General features: G+C 41.6%; 1 protein-coding gene and 1 pseudogene across 1 annotated transcript; both read left to right on the top strand.

Moving 5' to 3' along the window:
* The first annotated feature begins 1,898 nt into the window (after positions 1 to 1,898).
* On the top strand, positions 1,899 to 10,805 carry LOC138617164 (alpha-amylase-like; annotated as a pseudogene).
* Positions 10,806 to 12,979: 2,174 nt separating this feature from the next.
* On the top strand, positions 12,980 to 17,423 carry LOC138617416 (alpha-amylase-like). Its single transcript, XM_069692414.1, has 9 exons — positions 12,980 to 13,147; positions 13,770 to 13,916; positions 14,227 to 14,424; positions 14,654 to 14,884; positions 15,473 to 15,606; positions 15,835 to 16,057; positions 16,683 to 16,804; positions 16,927 to 17,052; positions 17,189 to 17,423. Exons 1-9 carry the CDS (start codon positions 12,980 to 12,982, stop codon positions 17,376 to 17,378), a joined length of 1,539 nt encoding a protein of 512 aa, XP_069548515.1. The 3' UTR covers positions 17,379 to 17,423.
* The last annotated feature ends 1,808 nt before the right edge of the window (positions 17,424 to 19,231 follow it).

Raw genomic sequence — 19,231 nt, 5'->3', positions numbered from 1 at the left:
ATGGGCACTGTGGTGTTCTGCGTGAAGCACAGTCTGAGTTGGGTATTAGTCACTTTTGAAGTTGAATACTTGTTTAAGATATGAGCTGAAGGAGATTTAGGAGGGCAAAAGATTGAAGCAACTTTCTGCCTACCTAGAGATGTCAAATATGAGACTCACTTAATATTATCCACCTTCTCTCCCTCAACAGCATATGCGAGTGCGTCTGTGCCAGTGCCTTGTACAGAGGTAGCACTTGGCTACCGTTATGGCAGCGAGAACAAGAAGCAGCCAGCTGAAGACAGGAACTTGGACGGATTTCTCAAACAGGGACTGCACAGTTTACGACTGAAAACAAATAAGACTGCAGAGAACAAATGGCCGACGCTGCTTGGTGTGTTTATACAAAAGCTCATTAGTGCGAGATCGGGTCGAGGTTTTACAGCCAACCTCTTCCCCTCTCCGTGCCAACGAAGCAGCCTGTGATTATTCCTCCTCAAGTATAAGCCTGAGACATACAGCGCGGCGTCTTTGCCCTGTTGCTATTTTTCTCTCGAGGGAGAGGATAGGAGGGTTTTTTTTTTTTAAGAGATGATTTCAGCGCAGTAATCCTACGTCCTGTCCCACAGACAGACATCTGTCCCACACATTGCTGCAGTGTTGCGCGAGTGCTGTTCATCATCTGGTGAGCAGTTTGAGGTGCTTCCTGGTTGCCAATTAAATGCCCTATATTTCCATTCACCTCAAGGTTTGATACCATGGCAGCAGTGGTGCCTCACTTTTACGTAAATTGTTCCTAAATGATCAATTTCAACAGACACCGGAGTTCACTAAACCTAGATTTAACCAACAGAGAAGGACTTAGGTGATAATAGAGTGTTTCATAAAAAAAAAAAAAAAAAAAAAGAAGAAGTGGATATTGTGTAATGTGAAAGATGCCTGCCTGCTCAACCCCCTCACCAGGCCTCCTCTCATCTTCCTCACACTGCAGGAGGAGATCACTTCAAAACAAAGGGATTTCTATATATCTCACAGGCAGCAGTGATATCACGGAAAAGGCTGAGAGTCAGCTAGGTGTGAGAGAGATTCAAAGGGATCACAGCGGCTCTCAGAATTTACACATTTTTAGCTGAACTGATTTATCTTCAGCATATTGCATTTGTATGGAATTTATTCTGTGCTTTTCACTTTTAAGTAGTTCCTAAATACTTCATAAAAACAATAAGGCAGTTTCATTTTTGCCCAGCTTGCATTTCTTAGAAATATAATTAAATCCACTGAAAGAAATCACAGGAAACTACACAAGTCTTTTCTTAAGGCTCCACAGCTGAACGTCTGCACCTTGGGTTCCCTGTTATTGTATAAAAGGTAAGAAATGTCTGAGGAGGAGAAACTACAAACATTTCTGAAGCAGCCAGTTCAGGGGAGCTCAGGAATTTTCTTCACAGCAAAACTGTTGCTCGGCTTATGACCATGAAAGCAAAGCTCTCATTTCCCGCTGACTACTGTGAAAGAGGATCAGAAAATTGACTCCATCTGCAATTTTATGGTGAACTTTCCAGTCACCAGCAGCTCAGCAGAATTAAATTCTATTAGAATTCACTTTTAAAAAGGCATGTATTGGTTAAAGGCTGCTCCAATAGTTTCGCCCACTAGGATGCAACAGCTGGAAGCAATCCCCAAAGGAGCACGGCCTGACCTGTATATTCACAAAGGGAATTTCACTCTGGTATTACCAGGTAACACGCTATATACGATACTGTGACACCATGAGAATTCAAATTCAAACAGCGTCTCGGACGTCCACCAAATTAATGAAAGTAATTTATCAAATAAAACTCTGTCTGGGTGTGGCCTAAGCTTTGTTGTCAATAGGTTATTTTTTTGTGTTCATTAAAAGAAATGATATATCTAAGAAGATGGCAGGCTACTGCGCTCACACTCGAAGACTCGCTGACTTGAATAATCCGGGAGACACTGTAATGTATACGGTCAAGATTACAGTCGACACATGTTTCTTTCAAGTCTCAATGTGAGAAGCATATGTCTCAGCACCAACCTGTCTGTGACAAAAAAAAAAAAAAAAAAAGAAGTCTTGTCAGACTGGATGGAGAGTGCATGTGTGTGTAAGAGAAGCTGGGAGAGTGTCTGATTCAATAACTTGTTTAAAAAAAGTTTGTGTCTGCAACTGCGCGCTTGTGTGCATGTGTTTGCATGTGTCTGACTGTGTGCGTGTGTGTGTGTGTGTGTGTGTGTGTGTGTGTGTGTGTGTGTGTGTGTGTTTCAGAGCGTGAACCTCTCCTGGGGGACTTCCGCTGCTGCTGTTATTCTTTGCAGTGAGATGGAAAGCTTTTCTCAACATCTGCACAACATATCATCGTGGCAAAAATAAGAAGGACAGTGGGCTGAAACTTTCCATTGGAAGAGCCTGTGGATTTCACTTTATAGGACTTTTTTTTCCCTCCCTAGTATGCCGAGTTCTTGTTGAGGAAACCTGAAAAGTTCCCCCAAAAAGTAATTAATTTATTGACATTTTTCTTAAACCGTAAAGGGAAAAAAGTGGTGACATACTTCTTCTCGGGGTTTGAAACACTTGCTAGCACGCGCGATGGTGTTACCGGGATCGTTAAAAAGACGTGCAAAGTTAAGGACAGTACTTTTTTTTTTTTTTTTTTTTGCAATACACAGAGGCGACAAATGCTTTGACATCAGTTTATTTACCGCGCCGTAAATGTGGTTAGCGTTTTCATTTGACACCTCTTCGTCCAATAGAATTTTTATGCTTACCAAAAAAAAAACGGTGAGCGAAGCAGCTCTGAGTTTTCTGTTTGATATAAACTTGCTTTTTTTTTTTTGGGGTTGTTTTTGTTTTTTTGCCTGTAGAATCCTTTAACACGAGGACGACTCTTTGAACTCTTTTATCCATCATAACGCGTGCTATCTGTTCACGCGCGGCTCTGAGTCGGCCTGTCAGCCTGAGAGAGCGATATGAGGTGTGAGAAGACGAGGTACACGCAGCTTCTCACCCCCCCCCCCCATTTCTTTTTTATTTTATTTTTTCTTTTCCTTTCTGGTTTTTAACTCCCCTTTTCTTTTTCCACTCAACCCCCTCTGTGTTTTTCCTCATTTGCCCTGAACTACAGCAGCAACCCCTCCACCTCCACCTCCCTCAGGCCCCCCCAACCCCTTCGCCACCTCACGTGCCTCGTTTATCCTCGACCGTTAAGGCCGCGCGCCCATACCCTCGTCCTCCCCTCTCCGTCTCTCTTTTCTGCCTTGACCCGCCGACCGCCCCGCCGCCCCTTCCCGTGCCCCTTCCACGTTTCCCACGGCGGAACCGGGGAGCGGGAACCGACCGGCCCGACCCTCGCTCCCTTTCACCTGGGTCTCGGGAGTTCGAGCTCGTGAAAGGAAGGCTTTGTCTCCCCTCGAAACCCCTTTCATCGCCCCCGGAGGTATGTCCCGTGCTGTCCGCGTACAGGAAGGGACTTTTGGTCTGACTGGAATTTTGGGGGCCCGTGGGGAAAATGTGAGCGAATTAGGGGCCTTAACTCTGCCTCTGACGTGTCTCCTCCCGCAAGAGCATGCTGCGTCATAACGGCGGGGGGTGGGGGGGGGGGGGAACCTCATGCCAGTAATTCAAAAGGAGCAAAAAATAAATAAATCAATCAATATTCTTCAAATAAAGTATCAAATGACAACGTGATCATATGAACAGAGGTGTTACGCACCTGAAACTCGAGCTTTCCTAAGCTTTATGGTGAGTTTCGGCGAATTGTTTGGCCGTCTGGTCCTCAGTTTCACACTCTTTCGGTTCACCCGCCACTCCGTCCCTGTCGTTTTTGGTCGAAGCTGCCGAGCCCCCTTTTTTTTTGTTTTTTAGGAGAAAAGCTCTAAAGCCCAAACTGCTCGACACAGGCTTAGCAGTTAGCAACTGGCGAGCTTGTAAACATAGTGAAGCAATTAGCAGCGAAAGAGTCAGACATTTCCCCCAGGAGCCGGTCAAGACCGAAAACAGATGAATGATAATGTTCTGTAACTTCTGGATGTATAAATAAACAAGTGTTTTGCTAACGAGCGAGCAGCCTGCTAATAGGTGGTCATGTGGCAATGTTGTGTTCACATCATATTTCTGCTGCCCCCTGCTGGCAGAAATCATGTTTTCGCAGGTTTGAAATACTGACTCCAAAACGGATTCAAATAAAAGTACATGACTGGATTGCAAGAAGAAGCCATTTTCAATTCTATTTTGTCCAGAAAAAGGAGTACAGCGTCAACTCGCCACGCACGAAAGCCTCGGGGAAACATTTGTGTTTCGTAATTCACTCAGCTCTGCGGGCTCCATCGTCGGCTACAAACTGGACAGCCTGGAAAAGGTGGTGGAGAGGAGGACGCTGAACGAACTGTTGTCCACATTGGATAATCCTGTCCACCCTCTCCGCCACCTGCTGCAGGGACAGCGGAGCACTTTCTCTAAAAGGTTCCTCCAGCTCCGCTGTCACAAGGACAGATACAGGAGATCATTCCTGCCCGCTGCAATAAGACTGTACAATAACTCACCTCTGGCAAAATCCATCACAGTACAATAACACTGTTGACTGTGTTTCTTGGTTTGTTTGTATATAATATATATAGATATATAATGTACTGTATATACTGTGCATTTTATATTTATATTTTTTACTGCTACTACTGCTATTTTATTGCTTTTCTATTATTATATTCTATTCGATTATTTTATTCTATTATTTCTATTATTATCTTATTGCTTCTGTATGCTGCTGTAGCGGAAAAAAAAATGTCCCCTCGGGGATTAATAAAGTAAATACATACCTACCTAATACCTACCTTCTGCTTCTTCTATTCAGATAAAGAAATGTTTAGATGCCTCCGTGTGTGTGTGCTTTTGTCTGGATTATTACTGCAGCTTCCAGTAACACCAGAGAGCGGTGCTGCTCCTCCGAACAGGGCATCACAACCTAAGAACAAAATCTGCACTGTAAAATGAGATTTTTATCCCTTTAGTCCTTATGTGTCACCACTCCCAGTCTGCTCCGAGATGAGTTATTGGTGTGTTTCCACCACAAATGTTTCGGGGGCCCTTTCACTTTTTGCTTTTTTTTTTTTTTTTTTTTTTTTACATGCCTGTGCAGACTCACCTGGAGGAGTGACCCGGAACGAAACTCAGCGAGGCAGGTCAGATGTGTGTTTGACACGCTCTCTGCAGGGGGGAGTGTGAGGGGCAGGAGCTGGGTCAGCTAGCAAGCAGGTGGGATGAAGCATGATGAGGCAAACCTTATTTACAAAAGCTTCAACACACACGCAAACACAGTCAGTGTGGCACCTACTGCCCTTTTTTTTTTAATGCAAAGTACCTGCAGTGCCACAACTGCATCCATTTTTTTTGTTTGTTAGTTATTGAACCCTCTAAATTTGCCGCACAAATACTTTTATAGGATACAATCCGATACACAGAATACAACAGATTCCTATAAAACCCGTGTTTTATGATGATTTCCTACCAGTTTTAATGATGCATTAATAGCCAATTATGTCTACCAATCAATATAATCATATATTTTTTTGTATTTGCTCAAGGAGAAAATATTGTTAAAACTATATGATGTATGTGTATGCTATATGTTTTTTTAAGTGAAGCAGTTTCTCTCAGGAACCATTGGAGGAGCTATTGCCATATGAAAGTGCATCTCATCATCATCATTATGATATGCTGCTCGGGGTATAACTGACATTAGAAAGGACAGTTATTGCATCAGTACTGTGGGGTCTTGAAGCACATCCCTTTTCTTATAATCTTATTAAAACCCAGAAAACCCTTTGCCTTCTTATCGACTGAGCCTGCAAATTTGATGAAGATGACAAAATACGAGCCATATTACTACACCAAATAAAAACAAAAACCCTAACAGACTTATTCAATTTATTCTATAGTCATATAAGAATCTTCACCTTTTTCTCTATTTGTAAAAAATAATCCTGTCAATATTTATAAAGTAAGCTTTAAAAATACAGGTTTTGGGGAGGGGGGGGGAGTGTCTGTTTGATTGACAAGCCTGTGATGCAGTAAGGTTACTTATCGGTAGGTGGGACGTAGTATCGCCGGGTCTCCGATCAGATCGAGTCAGATCCACAGCTCGTTCCCCCCCCTAGCTCGTCCAAATATGGTCACTACCGGCTCCAAACCGCTCAGGACTAGCCGCCAAAATCTGAACTCGAGACTTCATAACAGCCGTTCATTAACAAATGGGCGACGTTACTGCTGGTTGCCGCTTTGCTTAGACATGCTAAAAGTAGAATTTCGTAAAAACAATTACTGAGTCCAAGTCCGGATAACAGTGATGACATTGTTATTTCTTTGAACTTTAGAAAGTTCTTCCACACTGGAGGCCGACACGTTTCCACAGGCTGAGTGATACTTGTCATGATGATTAAACTGAACCTCTCGTGTAAAATCTCTGGAGCGCTCCCCCTCCTCCCACCTAATAACTGTATAGTACGCTCAATATAGCCCTATTTAGCAACAATCTTCTGCCTGCTGACGGTTCCTGTTTTAAAAATGATAATAAATTGAATATGTTTTTTTCTTTGTTCTCCTATGTGTCCCTCAGATATCTCCTCCAAATGAGCACATTGTGCTGAACAGTCCATGGAGGCCCCGGTGGCAGAGATACCAGCCGATCAGCTACAACTTGTGCTCCAGATCTGGCAGTGAGAACGAGCTGAGACGTGGTCACCAGATGCAACAACGTTGGGGTAAACCACATAACAGCAGTGCTTTAATGAGAAGTGACATTGTTCTTGGGTATCTGACAGCGCCTTGTACAAAACAATAAATTATTACACTTCATGCTTGTTGCATTATTGCCTCATTTTAGATCAAAAGAGTGGCAATTTAATAAATGAATACCTCTGGCCTGATGAATATTCATTCACACGTTTACTTATGACACTTAGTTGCTGATATAGTTTAGTAATATATTAGGACTACCAGTCCACCCAACATCACACCTGTCAGCATTCCCACTCCGACATATGACCAGAGAATGGCCTGAACGTGTGAAGAAAAGAAGTGAAAATGACGGGATGCGTTGAATCGTGTTGCACCTTCAATTCCGAGTGTAATCACAGGTCAAGATCTACATGGACGCTGTCATCAGCCACATGTGCGGAGCTGGCGGTGGAGAGGGAACCCACTCCTCGTGCGGCAGCTGATTCAGCGCCGGGAGAAAGGACTTCCCCAGCGTCCCCTTCACCCACTGGGACGTCAACGACCACAAATGCAGGACCGGAAGCAGAAATATTGAGAACTATGGCGATTCCAATCAGTTAATGAATGTCACTGAGAAAAACCGGTGGGACTGTGGCAACTTTGCCTTGTTGCCATTTCGCTTTTCACAGTTGGTTTTCACTGTAAGGGACCATTTCAGTCAGGAGACTGTGACGGATAACCATTTATTAAAAACATGCATACATTTTTGTTTGGTGTCTATACTGCACGAGTGATGCCCGAGGACGGTCTAAGCTAGCATGACCCTTTCCAAAGTACAAACCCGAGGCTTCATAATGGCCGTTCATAAACCGGTGGGTGACGTCACTGCTGGTTGCCATTTGGGTCGTACTCATTGTGGGTAGTTTGTCTTTTTTAGTAGTAGTACAAGTCAGACCTCGGCCTTTAAATTGTCGGGGTTACCGGCCCCATAGTGACACCAGCATGAATAAAATCTATTGACACAGATGGTGCATCACATAGATTACAATCGATTCAGATGTTGTCAATCAAGAATGATGCTATGGTTTGTGATGTAAACGGTCCTCTACTGCTCCAGGTGCGTGACTGTCGTCTGGTTGGTCTGTTGGACCTCGCCATGGAGAAGGATTACGTCAGGGGCAAAGTAGCCGCCTTTATGAACAAGCTGATCGACGTGGGCGTGGCTGGATTCAGAGTGGACGCCTGCAAGCACATGTGACCCAGTGTCCTGTCTGCTGTCTACGGTCGTGTGCACAACCTCAACACAAAGTGGTTCCCCGGTGGCTCCAGACCCTTCACCTTCCAGGAGGTAGGTTTTTCAATTTACTCTCAATTCTCTTTATTCACTCACAAGTGGTAGAATATGTTTGCATATGGATGAACCACGCATCCATAATGGCTTCATTGATGCTTTTCCCTTTCTCCCAAACTGTTTTGTTTTCGCAAACAAGAAAAAAAGAGAAATACCAACTACCACACAACCATTAACTTCTATCTATGGTGATTAACCTTGGTTAATTAAAGAATTTTGATTACACTGATATCTGAAGCTGCACAACTCAGAATCAATTAAAGTCAATTTCAAACAGCCTGTGATCTCAAACGTAATTACACTTTATCTTCACTAATAACAACATAATTAATGGCTCATGTTACAGCTGGATCAATTAGTTGTATCAGCTGTATCACTGATGTGGTACCGTTAATCTGAACATATTCCTAGTTTCCAGACTGGTATGGATGATATGAATTATGTGCTATTTCTGCTCTAGGTCATTAATCTGGCAGATGAACCCATCTCATCCAGAGAGTACTTCCATCTGGGAAGAGTTACTGAGTTCAAATATGGCGCCAGACTCGGAGCAATCTTCAGAAAATGGAACGGCGACAAGCTGTCTTACACCAAGTATGTGTTTCTGCTGGTGTGCCTAAATCATGTATCACACTGATATAATAGAAGACGTTTTTAACCATGAAACAGCAATATTCCCACCTGCTGTACATAGAAGCTATGTTTAACAAATAGGTTATCAGGACAAAATGTTCCATAAATTATCTTTGACTTGAAATTATGCATTAGAGTTTATTTTAGAAGTGCATACCTCATTTGTAAAACTGTCATCCTGTGTCCAGGAACTGGGGAGAGGGATGGGGTTTCATGCCCAACGGCAACGCTTTCGTCTTTGTTGACAATCACGACAACCAGAGAGGCCATGGTGCTGGTGGTGCCTCCATTGTAACCTTCTGGGACTCCAGACTCCACAAGATGGCTGTCGGCTACATGCTGGCCCACCCTTATGGTGTCACCAGGGTCATGTCCAGCTTCCGTTGGAACCGGCACATTGTGAATGGAAAAATATGTTCTCTCTTCAGTAATGATTCAATTTGATCGTGTATTTGTGTGTATTTGGAACAGTTTGTATTAAACCAATTTATCAATCATCGTAGGACCAGAATGAATGGATGGGCCCTCCCAGCCATGGTGATGGATCCACCAAATCTGTTTCCATCAACGCTTACCAGACTTGTGGGGACAGATGAATGTGTAAGCATAGATGGCGCCAGATCAAGCGAGTTCTCAGAAATAAAGAGGGAGCATTCTGCTAACCTCACACACAGAACAAGATTCACTTCTGCTCTGTCATATAGATCATAAAAACTTTGTTCATCACACATTATGATTCAAATTTGACGTATGTCCTCTTCAAGAACATGGTGATTTTCCATAACGTGGTCAACGGACAGCCTCACTCCAACTGGTGGGACAACCAGAGCAACCAGGTTGCCTTTGGACGCGGTAACTGTGGTTTCATCGTCTTTAACAATGATGACTGGTAAGAGCGTCAAACTGTCTCGAGTATTAAGAAGAACTAATTTAACCCACTTAAATAAGGTAATAGCTAAAGTTAAAGAAATGTACAATATGTTTTTGAGCTCATCATCTGTGGCAGCAGTTTGTGAGATTTTCTGCTGTAAAGTTGTCTGGAAATTTTACGAACTCAATTTTATTTGTCAAATCGTATTTCTTCTGTGGCTCCAAAATATTTTACATGAAGCTTCAGAATCTACTGCAGGTCAAACTGGGTTAAAGAAACACTTTTAGGCCTCAGGCTGAAAGAATTGAAAACCCTGGTTATGAACATTTAGGCTTCACCCAGTCCATAATTCAACACTGTGCATTAATAGGAATAACTGATGGTTTGAACATGAGATTGTCTAATCCTTAAAAAAATGACAAGTTCCACTTTTTTAACGCTATCACACAATGCCGGTCTCTTCCTTACCAGTATCCTACGGGTTTACACTTTCTGTTTGCATGTGTTGTGACTTTAAGACGCTGAATACTAATTTCTAGATACTTTTAAGGTAGAAAATGCAAATAAGAAGGCAAGAAGTTGTTGTGACTTTAAAACTAAGATGGACCTTGTCTTCACTGTCAGGGACCTGGATGTGACCCTGAACACCGGCATGCCCGGTGGCACCTATTGTGACGTCATTTCAGGCCAGAAGGAAGGAAACAGGTGCACTGGGAAGCAGATCAATGTTGGCGGCGATGGCCGTGCCCACTTCAGGATCAGCAACAGAGATGAGGACCCCTTCGTTGCTATCCATGCCGACTCCAAACTGTACACACATTTTTTTTGTGCTCAAAATAAATCTTATTTAAAAACTTGAATGAAGAACTTGACATTTACTGACAGAAACCGTTTTTTACCATCATTTTTTTGTTTAAACTAGCAAATTGATAGAAAAGAAAACCACACATTTCTAGAGGCAGTTTTAAGTGGGAAATACACACACAAAAAAATCAGCAACTCACTGATTTAAAAAAAAGAGAAAAAGATTTTTTTTAAAAAGTGCTATAAACTGTTTTCCCCATTTATATCAACGCTCATGTGTAAGAGCAGTTTTATCATATAAACTGTGACATCAGTGCATACAGTGTTACACTTAACCTAGGGCAATATTCTGGAATAACACATGCAGAATATCTGTCCATCTGTTTGTAAAATCTGCTCCGATCAGAGATGAAGAACTACACGGTCACACTGTTTGACCATCATCTGCTCAAAAAACAGCGAGTCTCTAATATCATATGGATTTTTCTATTTATACTGAAAGTGACGTCCTTGCAGTAGCCAACAAATTATAGTTTACATAACATCTATCATGTTATGTAAACTATAATCGGACACTCAACAGCGTTCACAGACAATTGATTTGACTCCCCGTGAATAATTCACCACTCAATACAAACTATATACTGTATCCATATGTTTGTATATTTACATTTCAAAAGGAAGCCGAGGTAGAGGTAGGTTTGAAGCATAATATATATATATGTGTTTATACAGTATATCCATAGTATGGAACTTATACGGTAACATTAACATAACAGATGCACTGTAAACTGTGCTCTGACTTATGTTCACAACTGTAGCTGTTGTACTCTGGAAAAAAAAACAGTGAGGTTTAGAGTGTTGCTGTATGTTTAAGCCATTATTCTGCTATGAACAGACCTGGAATCAGCGTAATATATCAAAATGGATAAATGCAAGAAATAATAAAGAAGGACGATCAAATGCAATACGGTAAAAGTTGTAGTAGTAAAAGTCTGATGCTAAAAGTAAAACAAATATCCTGCATGAAATAACATACAATTTAGTAAAAAAACCCAACCTACTCAAAGTAACTTAGATTTTCCTGTTTAGCTAGAACACTGGTAGAATGATCTTCATGCAGCAGGTCAGTTTGAAGCCCCCACTGAAAATGCTTTTGTTTTGACAGGACTGATTTAGTTCTACATACAGTAAGGCACTCTGTTTGACCTCCTATGTTTCTCACTTGAGTTGTTGTATTGGCTTTGCTTCATCCAAGCAGATAACTCTTGGTTGTACAAGGGCTTTGCGTGTGTTGTAACTGCCAACATTTTATTGATCAAATCAGCGACTGTAAGTAAAACTGGATGCTGCTATATGGTAATTTCTTAACATAAGACCAGGAACTAATGTAAAGACCCAAAAGTCAATTTCTTACTGCAAATGTTGTTGTCCTCATAACACATACTGAATAATGGAAATATCAAGAAATCCAAGGTACTCTTCAAATGTCAATAGTAACATTTATGATGTGGGATTACGACAAAAAGGGTGAGAGATAATTATATATACTGCTATTTGCTTATGGACACATGCTTCTTAATGTCATTACCAAAGTAATTGTCAAATTTGTCAGAGACAGTCACTCCATTACATAAACAGCCACATGGTAGATTAGGTATACATTTACAGCGTGTGGAAAAGTAAATGGTGCTGCATGTGTTTACTTTCTCACACATTTGCTATCATAACCCACGAACACACACACTCACTCTTGTTCTACTATTCTTGTGGGGAAACTCATTGGCATAATACATACATGCTTACCCTAACCTTAACCATCACTGGTAAATGCCTCATTTTAACCGAAACAATAGCCTTAATCTAACTCCAACCCTAACTTTAAATGTACCTCACCATGAAACATGGGATAATGTGCATTCAGGTTAAAGTCCCCACTAGGATGTAAAAACAACCCTATACTCGATACAAAATTCTGAATTTACTTGCCATACGTTTTTTTTTAATTTTCTTTGTTTCCTTTAATTTTATTTTTGTGCTAAACCATTCTTGTACGCATGTAGGCTGCCTGTTGCAACACCATCTGGTTATTGAACTGATTGAACAAATACTGAAGCAGGATCAGTCCAAACTGTCGTGTTCTGGGTGATAAGAGCTTCAAAATACAATTATTATGTCTTCATATTTGAATCAGTGTCTTATAGATGACTTTATATCAGATAATGATAATCTTTATTGACCAAAAATATTGTTTTTGTGGGCTAATTTGGCTGCAGTAAATTCAACTTACTGAAACAGCAAATGTGACGTTATTTTTTTTTTAGCTCTGCTTCAGTTTGTTTTGCCCTGCAAAGAAGTTAAACTTCAGTGCAACAGATCTCTTGTTTCAAATTTTCTGGTAAAAACAATATACACAACTTGTGTTTCTATATTTCCAAACTACCTTAAAGCTTGTTTTCCTGCTTGTTTTGAAAGAAATCAGGACACCTGTTTAATCTCCATGCTGATATTTGCGAGCTGCTCATTGGCCCAGCAGAGGAAAAAAACGAGTATAAATACATAAGGGGTGGCAGTGGGTGAGTGTGGTTTTTCTCTCTCATCCAGGGAAAGCATGAAGTTGTTCATTCTGGTGGCTCTATTCGGACTTGGTCTCGCCCAGCACAACCCGCACCTCAAGCACGGAAGGACGGCCATCGTCCACCTGTTTGAGTGGCGCTGGGCCGACATCGCTGCAGAGTGTGAGCGCTACTTGGGTCCGAATGGCTACGGTGGAGTTCAGGTATGTATGGCTGAAAATAGGTTTGTATTGTAGTCTAGTTTTAGGATAATCCTCTCTTTTCCTATTTTTAATTTTTTTTGTAAATAGTGAAATCAAACTGTATGTCGATGATTCACCAAGCAGTTTACACACAGATTGATACAAAGGGTCATTAAAAACAAGTTGTCTAAAATGGAAATGTCTAATAACGAAGGACATCAGGAGCTGATGCTGTTCTGTTACATCATCATGTCTTCAAACTTTAGAAAATTCTTTCAGAGACATAACTGTTTGCACAGGCTGAATAGTACGTCTTGTTGATTAAACTGAAATCTCTGTAATGAGCTCTTAATAACTGTATAGTAAATATAATCCTATTTAGCAATACTCATCCTCATCCTTGAAACTTGGTCAACCTTGGAACACTAAACTAAACTGTCTCTGACTATAGCCACAACAAACCTAACCTTATAGAAACACAAGAGGACATATGTGACCTCATGAGCTAGATAAACCAGAAGAGCCAGAGAGAGACCGGACTGATGAGACAGGGAGACCCAACGATAACAGAAAATTCCTTCACACCATCTACAGTCAATTTCTCTTTCAATAACTGCAATATTTTTTTCTCTGAGTTGCTCAGATATCTCCTCCAAATGAGCACATTGTGCTGAACAGTCCATGGAGGCCCTGGTGGCAGAGATACCAGCCGATCAGCTACAACTTGTGCTCCAGATCTGGCAGTGAGAATGAGCTGAGAGACATGGTCACCAGATGCAACAACGTTGGGGTAAACCACATAACAGCAGTGATTTAATTAAAAGCATTGGGGACATTGTTCTTCCGCATCATCACATAAATCTACAGCCTTGTACAAAACCAGATTTTTACCAGATACACTGCATGAGACTTGTTGCTTTTTGCATTATTACCAAACCGTTTTACAACGAAATGGATCAAGGGTCAAAAGGAATCAGAACAATTTAATAAATTACCCCAGAATGAATTACACGTTAAAGAAAATGAGAGAAAGTGATGAAGGATAAAAGGGGAATAATGATTCGGTGTGTTACACCTTCAATACTGTCTATCCCCAACAGGTCAACATCTACGTGGATGCCGTCATCAACCACATGTGCTCAGTTAGTGGTGGAGAGGGAACCCACTCTGCATGCGGAACCTGGTTCAGCGCGAGCAAGAAGGACTTCTCCAGTATCCCCTTTTCCTATTTGGACTTCAACGATCACAAATGCAGGACTGGCAGCGGCGATATTGAGAACTATAACGATGCAAATCAGGTAATGAATGAAATTTTCTTAAATCACCACTTTACATTTTACAATACCTTGTCATTCCAATAAAGGATCCAAAGAACACTATTTTATTCAGAAGTTCCGACATTGACCCTCTCTTTGACTTGGCCACACGGAATCTGTCTGAACATTGTCATATAAATGGTATGGGCAACATACATGAATTAGTAAGGGGAGTTTTAAGGCATGCATATATGTATGTTAACTGCTCCAGGTGCGTGATTGTCGTCTGGTCAGCCTTTTGGACCTCGCACTGGAGAAAGACTACGTCAGGGGCAAAGTGGCCGACTACATGAACAAGCTGGTTGACATTGGCGTGGCTGGATTCAGGGTGGACGCCAGTAAGCACATGTGGCCCGGTGACCTGGATGTTATCTACGGCCGTCTTCACAACCTCAACACCATGTGGTTCCCCGATGGCTCCAGACCCTTCATCTTCCAAGAGGTAGGTCTTCCAAAATCTTTAAGAAGGTTCTTCTCATTTTTGATGACTTCATCTCACCTTTGCAACAGTTTGTTTGTTTTGTCAGGACATCTCGCTGTCATACAAGGTTGGATGAACTTGTTTGAACTTGAGTCGCAGGAAAACATGCAGCCAGTGAACAAAAACTGCTGCCAGAAAACCTTGCTTGCGTTAAAGAACGTGATTGGTGAAGCTCTAGCTGTAATCTATGAGGAAGCATGTGATTGGATGATTTCTAACCGCCCACATGTCCAAAATATATAACTGATAACGCGAAGCAGCAGGGCCGTGGGAAAAGAAACAGAGAAATCAAGATGACAAACATCAACACTCTGTGAGAAGATGTCAACATAAATGTAAATATTAGAATGACAAGGCCTGAAAAAGCGCGTTATAATATAAAATGTTGAAACTCCTGGGATGCAGATGTAACAGCATAAACATGGTTCTTGTTACTCCAGAACCAAAAAACCTATTTGTTGTATCATTGGTATGATACTGTTAATATGAACCATTCCCATTTTCCAGACTGGTATGGATGATGTGAATTGTGTTCTGTTTTTGCTCTAGGTCATTGATCTGGGAGGTGAGGGCATCTCATCCAGAGAGTACTTCCATCTGGGAAGAGTTACTGAGTTTAAATATGGCGCCAAAATTGGAACAATCTTCAGAAAATGGAACGGCGAGAAGCTGTCTTACACCAAGTATGTGTTTCTGCTGGTGTGCCTAAATCATATATCACACTGATATAATAGAAGACGTTTTTAACCATGAAACAGCAATATTCCCACCTGCTGTACATAGAAGCTATGTTTAACCAAATAGGTTATCAGGACAAAATGTTCCATAAATGATCTTTGACTTGAATTTATGCATTAGAGTTTATTTTAGAAGTGCATACCTCATTTGTAAAACTGTCATCCTGTGTCCAGGAACTGGGGAGAGGGATGGGGTTTCATGCCCAACGGCAACGCTTTCGTCTTTGTTGACAATCACGACAACCAGAGAGGCCATGGTGCTGGTGGTGCCTCCATTGTTACCTTCTGGGACTCCAGACTCCACAAGATGGCTGTCGGCTACATGCTGGCCCACCCTTACGGTGCAGCCAGGGTCATGTCCAGCTTTCGCTGGAACCGCCACATCGTGAATGGAAAAGTATGCTCTTTTTTAAAAGACTAGCAAGAAGCATTTGACTTCCTGTCTGTATTTGTTGTTTGCACTCCCCTCTTTCCTCCTCACATCACCCTGACGTCGCCACATGAATGCACATATAACTGCAGCTAATATAAGCTACCGAGCTAACAATAAGCTTTGTTGCTATTGTTGCAAACCAACAAAACAAGCTGAAGTCCACCACTAATGATGACTGATGAGGCAGTTATGACCAATGCCAGCTACCTGCGTAAAACCCATCAACAAACCTAGCGCAAACCAGAGCTTCACGTTATAATGCCGTTCATAGGAGCGCTGGTAGCTCCCCCTGTTCCACCACAGTCAGAACACCCAGAAATCCTGCAGCCTGACCATGAATGTGACCGTTCTATCTCCTGATTGGATAAAGTGGCAACAGGACACTTGAAAATATAATCTCAGTACCCATATTGGTGATCAAACATTCAGTATAAGGGTTGACTATTTAGAGCTATTTATCACCTGTTTTAACAAAGAAATATACCTTACAGCACCATTAAGTATGAATAATGGCAAGATGCAATGAAAGGAGTCTATTTGGGACTTTTTTTGGGGGGGTTAAATTCATTTATCCACTATTGTGACATAGGACCAGAATGACTGGATGGGCCCTCCCAGCAATAGTGATGGATCCACCAAGTCTGTTCCCATCAACCCTGACCAGACTTGTGGGGATGGATGGGTGTGTGAGCACAGATGGCGCCAGATCAAGTGAGTTCCCAGAACTCACTGCCGACCGCACACACAGAACACGACTCACTTCTGCTTGCTCATATGGATGTGAAAAATATAGATAGTATACTAGATTTGATTTTGACGTGTCTCCTCTTCAGGAACATGGTGATTTTCCGTAACGTTGTCAACGGACAGCCTCACTCCAACTGGTGGGACAACCAGAGCAACCAGGTTGCCTTTGGACGCGGTAACCGTGGTTTCATCGTCTTTAACAATGATGACTGGTAAGGGCGTCATAGTCTAACTGGATGGGGCCGCTGAATACTAATTTCTAGATACTTTTAAGGTAGAAAATGTAAATAAGAAGGCAAGATGTTGTTGTGACTTTAAAACTAAGATGGACCTTGTCTTCACCTTCAGGGACCTGGATGTGACCCTGAACACCGGCATGCCCGGTGGCACCTATTGTGACGTAATTTCAGGCCAGAAGGAAGGAAACAGGTGCACTGGGAAGCAGATCCATGTTGGCGGCGATGGCCGTGCCCACTTCAAGATCAGCAACAGAGATGAGGACCCCTTCGTTGCTATCCATGCTGAATCCAAGATGTAGCCACATCACATATAACTCCAAATAAATGTTATCTTGGAAAATGAACTTGATACTTAACTAAAAAAAAAAAAAACACAATTGTATTATATTTGCCAATATTTTTTTTTTTTTAGCTTATTTTGAAATTGCATAGTATTAGGAATTAAAGCCATACATTTCAATGGACATTTTTAGTAAAGTCGTACACTTCCATCGGTAACAACACTGAACATCAGTGACTTTATTTAACTGATGTTCAGTATTATATTGGTGGAAAAACAAATGTCCGAGAGGTTTTTGTAATATGTAATAGAGGTCATTCACTAACTGTAAAATCACTAAAAGTCACGTGCATTAGCTCCTGAGTGGGAACCAGGCCTACGACTATTAAGCCTTTGATGCATTTACATGAAAAAGGAAAGTAATTAGAGATTAGACTTTTGTGGAATCAACTGTTCTTCCCAGTCATAACTGTCACATCAATTCATACCCACATGACTACTTAAAGGTTGAATTACACATATGCAGATGATCTGTCCATTCGTTCAAGCACAAAGAGCTACATGATGATATTGTCTGACCAGCATTTGTTCAAAAATGTATTTTTCCCAAATTTCAGTCTCCTTTAAAACTCCTGCAGTGAACCACACTCAGTAGTCTTTGAACAAATGTTACCTGGTGTTTAGTATTCAAAGTTTTTTTTTACATTTTTTACAAACAAATACAAATAATTGGTCAAAAAAAGGTATTGTTGGCGAGCTAACATAAGCTGATGCTATAGTTAAAACCCAGAGTTGTTTGAAAACACCACAGAGTTTACTATTTATACTTTATTATAGGTTCCCAAACTTTTCAGACAATGTATTTTGTATATATTTCCCAAGTACGACCTCCAACTGCACATATAAACAACTTCCGACTGCATCAAGCTAACGTTGGCAGTGAAATTTAGCCAGGTAGGGTGACATCTTATCAGGCTTGACAAACAAAATTTTTAACACATTAACAGCAAATTTTTACACCAATAATAATTATTGTATGCATTAAAACGAAATGGCAATTTTCTGGACTTGGGCTAGTTGAAATGCAATCAATACCATAATTTGGGAATCACTGGAATACCTAATGTTTTCCACAAACATTTAGTTTGCACGAGTTCAGTTGCAAGGCCTGTGATTCGCTGATAACTGTTGAGAGGCAGGGTTTTAGTGAATATTCAACTGAAGTATGAATAACCATGCATTTGTAGTGTTTTTTTTTAAATCCTTTTTTCTCTGACAGATTCACAGCCAGCGAGTATTCTCCTGAATGAGATCTGTGACGCCTGCAAATGTCCTTCCTGCATTGTGTATTCATCTCCTCCACTGGGACGACTCCTTGCCATCACACTGCAGCCACTTCAGTTTCACCTGAGCGCAGTGCTGGCATCCCTCATTAGAGCAGCTCTGGGGGCTCCATCCTTACTTCCTCCCTGCCTCCCTCGCTCTCTGCCCGTCTTCCTGTCCCGTCACCCCCTCGCGTTTCTCCCCGTCTCCACCTTCCTCAGCCCACCTACCGAGTCTCCGTCAGCAGATCTGGACCTGTGACACTCGAGTGCCAGCCAGCAGAGGTGAGACAGCAAAGGTGATACCTGCCAGAACATTTCAGCCTGTTCCGGTTGTCATGGCAACGGGGTACAAGCGGCGCAAAATGGGGAATTCTTAAAGGCCTCGTCGAAAAATAGCAAATGAATGAAAGCCTAATTTTCTAAGTAATTCTATACACAGTCAGTTAAACCACCTCTCAAATCATACACATGATAGAAAGCAATGAAAACATACTGCAGGTTATACTTACAGTACAAACTCACATCTGGAAGGTTTGCAGTCTTCTAC

This window comes from Brachyistius frenatus, unplaced genomic scaffold (genome assembly GCF_029030835.1).
Source record: "Brachyistius frenatus isolate BFR_SWC_R1_liver_20210118 unplaced genomic scaffold, ASM2903083v1 Contig_12, whole genome shotgun sequence".
Classification (NCBI taxonomy): Eukaryota; Metazoa; Chordata; class Actinopteri; family Embiotocidae; genus Brachyistius; species Brachyistius frenatus.
The sequence above is the reverse complement of the archived record's forward strand: the minus strand, read 5'-3'. Positions and strand labels throughout refer to the sequence as shown.

Excerpts from the sequence above, each read along its gene's own strand:
- LOC138617416 (XM_069692414.1), top strand. The coding sequence starts at position 12,980 with ATGAAGTTGTTCATTCTGGTGGCTCTATTCGGACTTGGTCTCGCCCAG. Across the intron at positions 14,885-15,472 it reads GACCCTTCATCTTCCAAGAG|GTCATTGATCTGGGAGGTGA; the intron begins GTAGGTCTTCCA and ends TTTTTGCTCTAG. Across the intron at positions 17,053-17,188 it reads GTCTTTAACAATGATGACTG|GGACCTGGATGTGACCCTGA; the intron begins GTAAGGGCGTCA and ends CTTCACCTTCAG.